Here is a 12,762-nt window from a genome sequence, read left to right on the forward strand (position 1 = left end):
AGAATATAGTGAACAGAAGTTAGAAATTTACTGTAGTTTAGTTACTGTGTATCACTCTGAGAGAGCCATCCTGGATAAGTCTTCTATCCTCGGTATTGGCTGGTGCAGTTAAAAAATAAATTTGTCAATGCTTATCAGGTGGACTGTTTCAGAAGATATATTTAATGGCCGCATCTCATTCTAGGACAAAGCCTAATCATTAAGTATCCTACACGCGATTAAACTTAAGAGCGGCCAAAGATTTTGTTTGTTTAAAAAGTGGAAAGATTTAAGAGAACAACGAGTTAAGTGTAGACTAACCTTAAAGGCTAAAAGGGACAAAATATAGAAATAGAGTATATAACAATTCTTTTCCCACAACAGTTTGTTAGATTTCATTAGTCATCCACTTTACACCATAATATGTACTGTTCATTTTATCTTTTTACTTGAGCAATGCTATTTTCCATTGCCGTTGAAAATATCTGTTCACCAGCCCTGTGCACTGCTGGCATCTGTCCCTTGCAATTCTTCCATCCATGGAACTTCCCCAAGCTGAATTCTAAGATTATTATAGTCACCTGAATATATTTTCACATGAATTCCTTTCTCCTTGAAACTTCTGCATGTCTCTTCAGCCTCCATACTGAGGTTGCATGGTCACTTCCACCAGTGAGGGGCTAGACTGACATCTGAATCAGAGGAGCTGATTGTAATTGAGATCCTTTACTACATGTTGCCTGAGACATTTATTCCTCAAGAATTTCAGAAATTCCATTCCCTTACTGCTGTATGCTGCTTCTTTCCAATTTATATAACTATAGTTAAAATCTCTCATAATGATTACTCGCTTTGTACTTACCAAACTGATATGCCTTAACATTTCCTGCTTGTCACTCTTGCTTATAGCAACATCCCAGTAAATATCTTGTCCTGTCTACCTCAGCCACACATACACTTTTCAAATCTATCAATGCCATTTTTCCTTTCAAATTTTTTACCCTGGGAGGATTCAATTTATCACTTATAACATGCCACCACCCCCATTTGCCTTTCCTTATCCTGCTGAAATATACTATACCCTTCTATTCCTGTCATGACATCAATCTTTGGTCAATCATGTTTCACTGATTCCAATAATCTTAGGAAGGCTGATCTGCATTATCATATCTAGGTAAAACACCTGCTACTAATGGTAAAAAAGCTTAGTACTGAAGAAGGAATTAGAAATGATAAAAAGAAATTAATGTGACATGAAGTGAAAATATTCTGGAGTGACAACTTTGGGTGAAATTATCAAATTAAAAATTAAATTGAAGATGCACAATTTTGTATTTTGATGAAAGAGTGAGATAGTTACGCTATCTTTTAGATGAAAGAAAATATTTAAATATTTCTACTACTCCCATACAGAGTGCCAAATTTCCAATCTAAGTGTGATTCTTGACAGTGTCCCCCCCCCCCTCCCCTGCAAGCTACTGATCAAAATTTCTATAATATCAATAGTAAAATTCTTTAGCACTCTATGTAGTTAAAAACAAACAACCACAAATAATCATGTATACTGATACTTTTGATATCTAAAGTTAAAAATTAATGTTACCTAAAATAGTTATCACGCTTTCATATCTACATCAGTCACTGACCCTGTTCTATAAAACAGAAAAAAAAAAAAAAAAAAGATATAAATACTTACATCCCACTCCTCCAACAATCAAAACTTCTTCTGAACCACAGTGAGCCATGGCTCTTTCTACAAATAAAGAAGCACATTCAGTTAAAATCAGATTTTTTAAAAATTTCTATTATTATTTATTTAATTAATTAATTTATTTTTTGCACACACAATTTATTCATTTACATTGATTAAAACATGTTTGAACACTGTCTTGTATACAGCTAATTCAGTGTTTTGGATAATTTCTCTCTTATTCCAAAGAAATTTATGAAATTGGCTCCTCATCCCAACATTATTTATTTTATTATCTGTTCTCATACTGCCAAGTTTATAGTTCAATGACTGTCTCTATCATAGAGCCATTTTCATGGATATGTTAAACAGTGTAACATTCACACAAAAATAAAGTGTAACTGATTAGATTTAAGTCTGAAATTTTATGAAGAGGACCATTCATGGACCTCTTCATAAAATCTGAGATCTGGTTATTATATATATGCTTAATAATAATTCATAGATCACATCACCTAAAACAATACAGTTTTGGGTGATGTGATCTATAAATGAACTAAACCACTGTTTAGTTCATTTAGGTCTGTGCTGGCTTCATTTCATTAAATTTTCAAAAAAGAAGTTTCAATCAGCACATACATCAACATATATTAGTTAGTTATTCACATTTAACATTGCTTATGTCTGAAACCTATACAGACATAAGTGGAAACTTATGTCTGTATAGGTTACAGGCAATTAAATACACTAATCCTCCCTAGCAACCCAATTAGCCATGACTTATATTTATGTCCACCAAAACATGGATGTGAAGTGGCTTTAAAATTGCATTACTACTGATATAATCCATTGAAATAATACGGATATGAAATGCAAGATGGTTGATGTATTTCATCCACATAAACATTAAGATGTACAGATATAGGAATTATACCCATCTGAATGAAATTCAACATCAAATTCTGGTCAAAGCATCTTTGTACCAGCTTAGATCTAGGTTGCTGAACACATCGCTGTTAGTTGTAGCAGCTTTGCTTTGCTGTAACTATAAACAGGCTGTCTGCTTTCTCAACTCAGAGATTTAGTCTATTCTTCTGAACATTTCTAAGGCTTAAAGGGATAAAATTAGAAATTAAAATGAAAAGCCGCTTGGCTTTTCATTTTAATTTCTAAGGCTTCTTTATATAATGAAGTTTTGTATCTCCCTATACAAAAAAAACAAAAATCTTCCACTAGTCTGTCTCGTAACACACGTGAAAATACAAAAAGTAGTTGTGACTAGAGCTGGCAAGGGAAATACCACTATTGTCCTCAACACCAGGATTTCTTACAAAGTTTTTCTCAGAGATCACTCTACTTGTATGCCTTTAATCACAGTATTCACCATGACATGAATATGAATGGATACAAAGTGTCCACTGAAATAACATGGATACGAAGCATAAATGATTTCATATATTTCATCCACATGGCTGCTCAGTAGCATGTTATTTAACCACCCAAATTCCAGATAAAAACATTAAAGACCTTTAGTTCCACACATCTAATGAGCCTCTCCAAATTTACTTGGTTTCTCTACTTACAGATTAGCCAAAAATGTTTTTCCCCAGAGACCACTCTACTTGTTATCCTTTAACCACAGTACTGGCCACGTGAATATGAACCGTTAGCAAATCAACATTCCTCACTGGCCTGACCTTTTCTTACATAAAAATAAATAAATAAGAAAAAAAATTCTACCCATTTTTAAGTCTAGTGATGAAAATTTAAGCATTTCTGATAATTATAGTCAGTTTTAGCATTCATTACTCTCTTCAATGGCATACTGCCTGGTGACACACACACATGACTGTAACATAACAGACCACCTACAATTTTACACTCATATTATTCACTTTACCTCAAAGAACAAAATATATAAATAGATAGAAAGCACTGCTATGAGTTCTCCTCATTCATCTTCTCTGATCAAGTTATTCTTATATGGATATCTCCATGGAATCAGAAGACTCATTGCAAGAGACCTACATTTACCTCTATACACACAATACCTATCATACTGTTTTTTAAATTCATTCACTGTCAGAGACCTAAATGAACTAAACCACTGTTTAGTTCATTTAGGTCTGTGTTGGCTTCATTTCATTAAATTTTCAAAAAGAAGTTTCAATCAGCACATACATCAAAATATATTAGTTAGTTATTCACATTTAACAAAGTCCCTCAAAAGTCAAAATTCAAAAGTCCCTCAAAGAATATACTTTGAGGGACTTTTGAATGAGGAAAATGCAAGGACTCGCAGAGAAGATGGGCGGCCTTCTGAGGGGATGGCGCAGAACATCAGTAGACTGGAAGTGACAGAGGCCATGAAGAGGATGAGGAATGGAAAATCGGTGGGCCCTGACAGGATTCCAGTGGAGGCATGGAAGGCACTGGGGGAAGAGGGAATTGACCTGCTGTGGGACCTGTTCATGAAAGTTTGCCAACAGGAAAATATACCTGAGGAATAGAGGAAGAGTACTCTTGTCCCCATCTACAAGGGTAAAGGGGATGCACAAGACTGTAAAAATTACAAAGGAATAAAGTTGATGTCCCACACAATGAAAATCCTAGAAAGGGTTCTTGATGGAAGATTGAGGAAGGAGGTGGAGATTGCAAAGGGACAATTTGGCTTCATGCCTGGTAGATCAACAATAGATGCTATCTTTGGGTTACAGCAGATGATGGAAAAGTTTTGAGAGAAACAACAGGAACTACATCTGGCATTTATTGATCTGGAGAAAGCATATGATAGAGTGCCAAGGCAAGAAGTCTGGAGGTGTTTGAGGGAGAAGAAGGTTCTGGAGAAATATGTCAGGTTGGTGCGGGAGATGTACAGAAATGTGAAGACAAGTGTTTGGACCTGTCTGGGACAGACAGAAAGTTTTTCAAGTAACAGTCGGCTTGCATCAAGGGTCAGCATTAAGTCCGTTTCTGTTTAACATTGTGATGGAGGTGGTGACGGAAGAGGTGAGAGAAGATGCACCTTGGACAATGTTGTATGCAGATGACATCTTGCTGTGTGAAGATTCAAGAGAAGAAGAAGCAGGAACTAAACTGGAAAGATGGAGAAAAGTACTGAAGAGAGGTATGAGACTGAGCAGAAGTAAGACAGAGTATATGTGTTGCACAGTGGGTGGCTGCCAGGAGACAGATCTGGAGCTGGAAGGAAATGTCATCAGGAAGGTGAGGGACTTTAGATATTTAGGTTCAACAGTGGAAGAAGATGGAGGAGCTGAGAAGGAAGTGGGATGCAGGATACAAGCGGGTTGGAGGAACTGGAGGGAGATGGCTGGAGTGTTATGCGATAAGAGGGTGCCGATCAATCTGAAAGACAAAATCAATAGGACAGTAGTGAAGCCAGCTATGACGTATGCTATAGAAACTGTGGCCCTGAGGAAAAATAACATCAGCAGGATGGAAGTAGCAGAGATGAGAATGCTTAGGTGGATGTGCAGTGTGACCAAAAAGGATCGTCTGAGAAATGACTATGTAAGGGGAACAGTGAAAGTTACGAACTTAGGAGCGAAAATAAAGATACAGGAGGAAAGGTTGAGATGGTTTGGTCATGTGATGAGGAGGGAGGACAAATATGTGGGAAGAAGGGTCATGCAGATGGATGTGCAAGGAAGGCGGAAGCGTGAGCAGCCAAAGAAGAGATGGAGGGAGCTGGTAGAAGAGGACTTGAGGATGAAGAACTTGGATGTGGTGACAGCCCAAGACAGGAGGATGTGGAGGAGACTCATCATCAACAGTGACCCCACTTAAGTGGGAGAAGCTGCAGAAGAAGAAGAAGTTATTCACATTTAACATTGCTTGATGCTTTATGGTCACTTCTGCTAGAAGAAGTGGTAGGGTTGCAGATGCCCTTTTCACACAAAGTTAGTGCAACGTTCACAAGCAGTGAGATATGAACCTGCAGCCTCTTGACTGAAGAGAGGACACACTAACCACTCGGCCAACATCAAAATACATAATATATTTCCATATTTAATTTGCTTTTTTTTTGTTAAAAATTGTGCCTAAGTAAGTGAAATGCTCTGCTAGTTCTGTAGGTTCTCCAATGAGAATGCAGCTGATGCTTTTCCAGGTTCCTCCATTTTCATAGTTTTATTTTCCCTGACTCATACTAGATGTATTGCAGTAGATTATTGTGGAGTATAACATCATCTAATGTCTTCATCATCTCATGAAAGAGCTAAGTTTAACATCTTTGATATCAGGTTAATGCAATACCTTCATTCAGAGTTTAGGGATAGGCATGACTGACATCCTGATTTTACAGCAGAATGTCATACCCCATAAACTATTCATTGGCAAGGCATTCATGACATTCTATTCATCACTTCTCTCTAAGCAAAAAATCTAGTTCACACATTCTGATTAACCACACAGTTTAAGAACTTCCAAGATCAACTTTCTTATTTTCTCCTTCACTGTCATGTAGTGAAAAATTTCTTCTACATCTATCCTAATCCCTATAATGACTTATATATATTTCTATCATATCCCCTTCTTTACTTCCCTCTCTTTTCTATCATATCCTCCACCAATCTGCAACAAGCATTTTCCATCTATTATCAGAGGAAGCACTACACACACATACCGGTCACCATTTTCATTACTTCCCTCTGAATTCTTACTACCACTTTTTCAATCGCAAGAAACATCCAGTACAAAGTGGTCCAGATGTGATCATACCAAAGCCGAAATTTAGAGGGATAATTACTTTCTTATCGCCACTTGTCAGTGAGTTTTGTTGCAAAAATCCCACTGAAAATTACTTCCATCCACTTCACTAACATTTGTGGCCTTAATATCAACACTCACAGGAATCTGTATCTGTGTTTTTCTAACAGAATATCTATTGATGGTCTTAACTACTGTCACCATTTTCATTACTTTGCATGATTCTTCCATTGTAAGCATATACTTATGCATCTGTCAGAGAATACCAAACCCATAACCCTTCCCCATATGATCCACTCTGGCTCAAAATTTCTTACATTCAATTTCCTACTATATAGCATCAAAGGATGTTAGGAGTACTACATGATTAAGTTTACATAATTATTACTAGTCTCCAATTCACAAATTTCTTCCAAATTAATTTATTAGTTCTAAGATTTCCAACATTTCGAAATTTAAAATTTTGGTTTTCTAAGGCACTACTAACACTATACAGTGGACTAATGGTGTTACATCAATCTACCAATATCTTTGTCATTCTCTAGATCATTTTTCATACCATCAGAATGTCAAACACCCATTCAACTTTACCTTCTCCTCCCATTCAGGGTCACCCATGAAGTGACCATAGCACCTTTAGATTAGCTCTTCTCATCTATTTTGGAATGGATAGAGATGGATAAAGGGATTTAATATGGAGTGGAGAATTAAAACTCTCATTCCATCATCATCAAATTCCTAGTATGTACCCTCAAGAGGTGTACAGGATATGATAGCATTTTATGAAAAGTTTATATTATTATTATTTCCTATTGACAATTTTCTTACAAATTAGTTTGTTATCTGATAGGACTTCAATATTGTTAGATCATAGGAAGACTAAGGTCTACCCTAATCTTTTATGGCCTCCCTCAATGAGTCCTTGACTCGCTGGAGGTCTCAGATAATAATAATACTTAATCTTCCTTTGAGTCTTTTTCCTGCCATGCTGGCATCAAATGCTTGGTTTCGTGACCACAACTTTCCCATTCTGTTTAAGTGATCACATTACCTCAGATTGGATTTGTTCACACATTAATTAATTTTTCTCTTATTCCAATTATTTAATTTAATATTATTTAATACTGTTTCCCTGAAGTAAAAAGACAGAACAATTTTTTGTTTCCCTATTGCATAATATCACATATCTAATAATTATATAGTAGTAAACTTTACCTGTAGTCTCCACTAGCATTGCAAATACTGTTTCTTGAAGAGAAAAACAAAGATCTTCTTTGGTATATTCTTTACTTGCTATTAAAGTTTCAGCTTTCTCCTATGCAAAATAGTTTATTTCATTATTCAAAAAATAATAATAATAAATGTGCATGCATGCACACACACAAACATATTTGTAATATATCTTACATATTTCAAAATGCATCTTGCATGCTGCATTTATGCAAAAGACATTACACAACATTATTATTAACATTTTGAATACATTATTCATAGAACAGAGATCTACATATATGGAAAGATCACAGAAGAGATGGCAAGATGAAATTGTTAAACTGCTAGAATGCAATAGATGAGAAAAGCTGAAAAGAGAACAGAATGAAGAAAACTAGGGAAGACATTTATTCTACTGAAATTTAAAAGAATATTTCCTTCTTTTAAATTTAAATATTTTGAAATACATAGATTCTTGGCAAGTGTGAAAGTTCAAATTTCGATAACTTTTTCTTTTCAGACAGAATGGCAGTTTGTTGCGTAGGTGCCCTGTGCCAAACCAAATCAAATGCCTTTGAAATACTGAGGGCAACCACGTGAGTTTCTCCAAATTTTTCCATGGATTGAGTCCAGAGGTGGATGGTGAAAGTAAGAAGGTCAGCTGTAGACTGCGAGTGGAGGAATCCATACTACTGATCACTGATTAGTTGGTATGTCTTTAGGTAGTTAAAGAGTTGGTTGTTGGTAACCTTCTCCATAGAGAGAACAGAAGTGAGAGCAATTGTAAGGTAGTTTGTTGGTTGACTTTTATTATGGATATGGGTCTGTTTCCATGTTTTAGGGTAGATGATAGTTGAATAGGATAGATTGAAGAGGAGATACAGGATAGGTGTTAGTTCTGGGGCACAATTTTTAACTTAATAGGTGAGATACCATCAGGACCAGATGCCTCGTTTGTGCTCAAATTATTAAGGATTGTTTGAATTTCTTTCTGTCAGAGGACTATGGGAGACATGAATGGAGCCATTCTTGGTGGAGTGGAGGGAATTTGACCAGGTTATCAATGCAGGAATTGGAAGAGAAAAGTGATACCAATAAGTTGGCCTGGTCTTTAGGTAAGGTAACTACAGTACCATCTGGAAACGAGAGTGGTGGAAACCTGAGTGGATAGAAGTTGCACCTAATGGCCTTGGCAAGGGACCAAAAAGAGTGACTGCCATTTGTTCAGGAGGTGAGTTTGCAGCATTTGGCCCTTTCAAAGTGATGATTCTTTGACAACTGTTGCAAGCTGCAGCATAGGTCTTGAGCCATTTGTGATAAGCCGAGATTTTTTCTTTTACAGCACTGGCACAATTTTTTGACAACCAAGGTGGTTGACAATTTGGAGTGGAATGAGAGATGAAAGCCTTCGTTTTTGTGAGGATGATTTCTGTTATTCAGTCTGAGCAGGTGTTTGGATCAGAACTGAAGCAGTAGTCAGACCATGGGAAGGAGGAGGAGCAGTCCTCCCAATTCGCGCCCTTGTAATGCCAAAGGATGTGAAGGTTGTTTTATGGCAAAGAGACTTGTATGAGGTTGTGATCCGAGTTAGCAAGAGGAGAACTGACAACCACAGTATACCTGGAAGGGGAGCTTGTTAGGAAGAGGTCAAGTGTGCTGACAAATTGGAAGGGGTTGTCAAGTGTTCTGGTAGGAAGATTGATGATCTGAGATAGGTCACTGCCGATGACAAACACCTCAGCATCCCTGCCTTATCAGTGAAACTGGAGAAGGGGAGCCAATATGAGTTGTGGACACTGAAATCGCTTAGAAGGATGACCTAACTATTAGGGTATTTTGACTGCAGAAAGTCGACTTTAGAGAGAGAGAGAGATCGATAGCTGAAGAGGTCAGAGTGGTTGACGGAGTCTGGAGAGCAATAGAGAGAGCATATGAAAAGGGCAGGTTGATTTGGTAGAGAAATTTTGAGCCAAAGCAGATCAAACAGTGAAGCTTCAAGGGTCTGCAGTCTCTGGCATGGTATGTCAGTTCTGAATGCATAAGTGTCACCCTTGTGGCAGAAAGAGCTGTGTAATGTGTAGTCTGGACAGTTGAGGTGAGCAGTAGCTATTTAGGTTGCCAGTTGAGGTTCTGATAGGAACAGTAATTCTGGTTTAGATGACTGTGGGTGGTGATACACATTGTTTATATTGCTATTTAGGCCATGGATGTTGGTGAAGTGGATGTGGAAATTTTTTTTTTTTTTTTTTGGTAAGAATTAATGTTGGTGTGTTGTCTGCTTGGATTCTGTTGTTTTTTATGATTTTTTTTAAACTATTTTTTTGTGAGAGAATTTTTGAGATCTGCAGCAAAATCACATTTCTTTGGGTCGTGGCCCATTGTATTTGGTGAGGAAGAAATAGAGAAGAAGTGGGGCATGCAGTGACAGGTGAGAGACTTGCAAACATATGACCCATAAAGAGGGAACTCAGTCTCCTGTCTATACATGGCCTTGACAGTTCCCCTACAGCTACAGTATTTGGTCTCCTTCCAGTCACAAATTGGCAATATACATGGTTGCAGGATTTGATGGTAGGTGATTGAGAAGCCTCCAGATTCATTACTAACTGGTTCAGTCCCATGTAGTAACTAGAAGATGGCCTGCAGACAAGAACCATTTTACTGCTGTATCCTAGAATGGGGGAGGGTCCTGGGGGGGGGACCTACAGTGAGGTTGGTATGTCATTAGGATATCTATCTCGCTGTATATGGGAAGAGTGGAGGGGATAGAAACTGAAACCCTTGTCTAGCAACCTAGAATACCACCTGAATATAAAATATACCTATACTTTTACCCATGCATAATTAAATAAAGTTTGTGCATGAAGTATCTTCACAACTAGCCTACCTGTATAGAGGCTGCTGACTCAATTGCCTCAATATCCCATCATGGAAAAACATTATAGGAAGAACTGCTGCCTAGACCAGTTTTGACCTTTATTAAGGTATCATCAGTGGGAGCTATACCCAAAAAGATACCAAGATTAGATTAATGTAAATCTAATATATTTTCTATATAGAAGTAGCAAAATGGTATATCACCATATTATTAAAACTCCAGACTTGACAAATTATATTGTTTTAATCCTTTAATTAGGTGTAGTGTATTACATGTGAAGCATCTTCATGACTAGACTACTCATACGTAAAGGCTGTTGACTTCAAATCATACTGAGGCAACTGATATGAAGTCAACAGCTTCTATACACAAGTAGTTCAGTGATGAAGAGGCTTTACATGTAAACTCTGCTTGCTTATGCTTGGGTAAGGGATTAAAAACAATAATATAATTTCATATATTCCCAAGTATCTTTATAACCCTGCAAGCCGACACCCTTATAACCCTCACCTTATAAGTCTTCTGTTTTTCTTAAAAGATGTACTACAGAGAAAGTCGTCTCTCACTTCAATTATCTTGATACCTGTGTAATTGATACTGATAAGGTGGGGAATGAAGTGAGCAGAATTAAAGTTTCCCAGAGTAGCTTGTGAGGCAGTCAACTGGTGTTCATTCTACAGACATGGCCAAACCACTGCAGTCTACATTTTCGTATTTGTTTTTCGACAGTAGGTTGGTTGTCACACCTTGCCCAAATAGTCTCATTAGAGTGGTGATCATGAAGCGAGACGCCCAGGATCTGCTGCATGCATTGCATTTGGAAGACTTCGAGCTTGTTCATGTCTGATGCAAGCAGAGTCCATGTTTCTGCTCCATACATGAGGACTGGCATGAGCAGTGTCTGGAAGAGGCAAATTTTAGTCTTAATGAGGATGTTGGCTCTCTTCCAGAGGAATCATTTGAGTGAGGTGAAAGTGCCTGTTGACTGACCAATCGTGGACTTAAATGGTGGATGCCACTTTTTTCTCTGCACAAGTGACCCCAGACATTTGAATTTATGGACCTGCTCAATTTGGACACCATAAAGATAAACATCAACCTGTGATCCATCTGTGGTCATAACTTTGGTCTTGTCCACATTGATTCTTAGACCATATGGTTGGGTGATACAGGCAATGTGGTAAAGGATGTTGGCAGCATCTGCATCTGTGTCAGCAAATATGGCACTATCATCCTCAAACATCAAGTCAATCAGGAAGTTGTATGCACTGTACTGAACTCCACGTCTTCCCTCAATGTTGAAAAGCAGGGAAGAAACAATGTCTCCCTTATTGATTTAGTTTTACCACTCACTCTCCTGAGGGTCTGATATAGAGTCTGGATGCTGCTTCTTCCAGATCAGCTGTGACACTATTCCAGTAGGTTTCATGTTCTGCCTTCATCTTCTGTCTAACCTTTTTGTTAAGTTGCCAGTACTGTTCGAAGTAGACATGCTTGTTTCCATTTATCTACCAGATTCAGACACTCATCTGAAATCCATGGTTGTATCCTATGGCAGATAGGTGGACATAGGGAGGTGGCACACTCTAGGAGAGATGCTGATAACTGTTTTCTTCCACATTTACATCATCCGATAGCTTGAGTACTTCAAATCTGTTCGATAAGGTAATTTGAAATTCTTTTCTGAGCACTAGATCCTTAAGATATGCCCAGTTCAGGAAGGGGGTCTTCTGCTTTGTCCACTGTAGCTGCAGTTGTATTCTGGCACGAACAAGACAGTAGTCAGAACCAGAGTCAGGCCCCCTCATTGCACGAATCCTTGAGTGACGATCAGATTTGAAAACTAATGAAGATGCAGTCCAGGATGGCTGAATCCTCACCAACTGGATTATGCCATGTAAGTTGCTGTTTGCAAGGATGTTAAAAGTGGCTGTTGCCTAAAACCAGGTTGTTTGATGCAGTGAAGGCAACAGGTGCAATTCATTGTCATTGATCTTGCCATGACCAAATCTGTCTAATATTCCTTCCCAACCAGTCCTGTCTGCACCAATGTCTGTGTTGAAATCTCCCATCAGAATGGTCAGCTCGGTCTGTGGAATCATATCTAGCATGTGCTGGAGTTGGTTGTAGAAGTCATCCTTAGCTGCATCTGGGCTGGTCTCAGTTGGGGCATAGGTGGACAGGATATGAGTCTTAATTGTGCTGTCAATGCTGAGGATGGCCAAGCAATCTGAAACTGGCTGGAAGGCAATTACGCTTCCAGCAGTCCACTATA

General features: G+C 37.9%; 1 protein-coding gene across 1 annotated transcript in view; it reads right to left on the reverse strand.

The window, feature by feature from the left end:
- The window catches only part of Tcs3 (Probable tRNA N6-adenosine threonylcarbamoyltransferase Tcs3), a 142,813-nt gene that overhangs the window by 12,172 nt on the left and 117,879 nt on the right, over positions 1-12,762 (reverse strand). The window contains exons 9-10 of the mRNA XM_090398354.1: positions 7,613-7,712; positions 1,676-1,732 (exon numbers count right to left, since the gene is read on the reverse strand). Of these exons, the coding sequence (XP_090254480.1) occupies positions 1,676-1,732; positions 7,613-7,712 (157 nt within the window). The remainder of the gene's footprint in view (positions 1-1,675; positions 1,733-7,612; positions 7,713-12,762) is intronic.

This window comes from Typopeltis vanoorti, chromosome 9, assembly GCF_054136105.1.
Source record: "Typopeltis vanoorti isolate ZY-2024b chromosome 9, IOZ_Tvanoo_1.0, whole genome shotgun sequence".
Taxonomy (NCBI): Eukaryota; Metazoa; Arthropoda; class Arachnida; order Uropygi; family Thelyphonidae; genus Typopeltis; species Typopeltis vanoorti.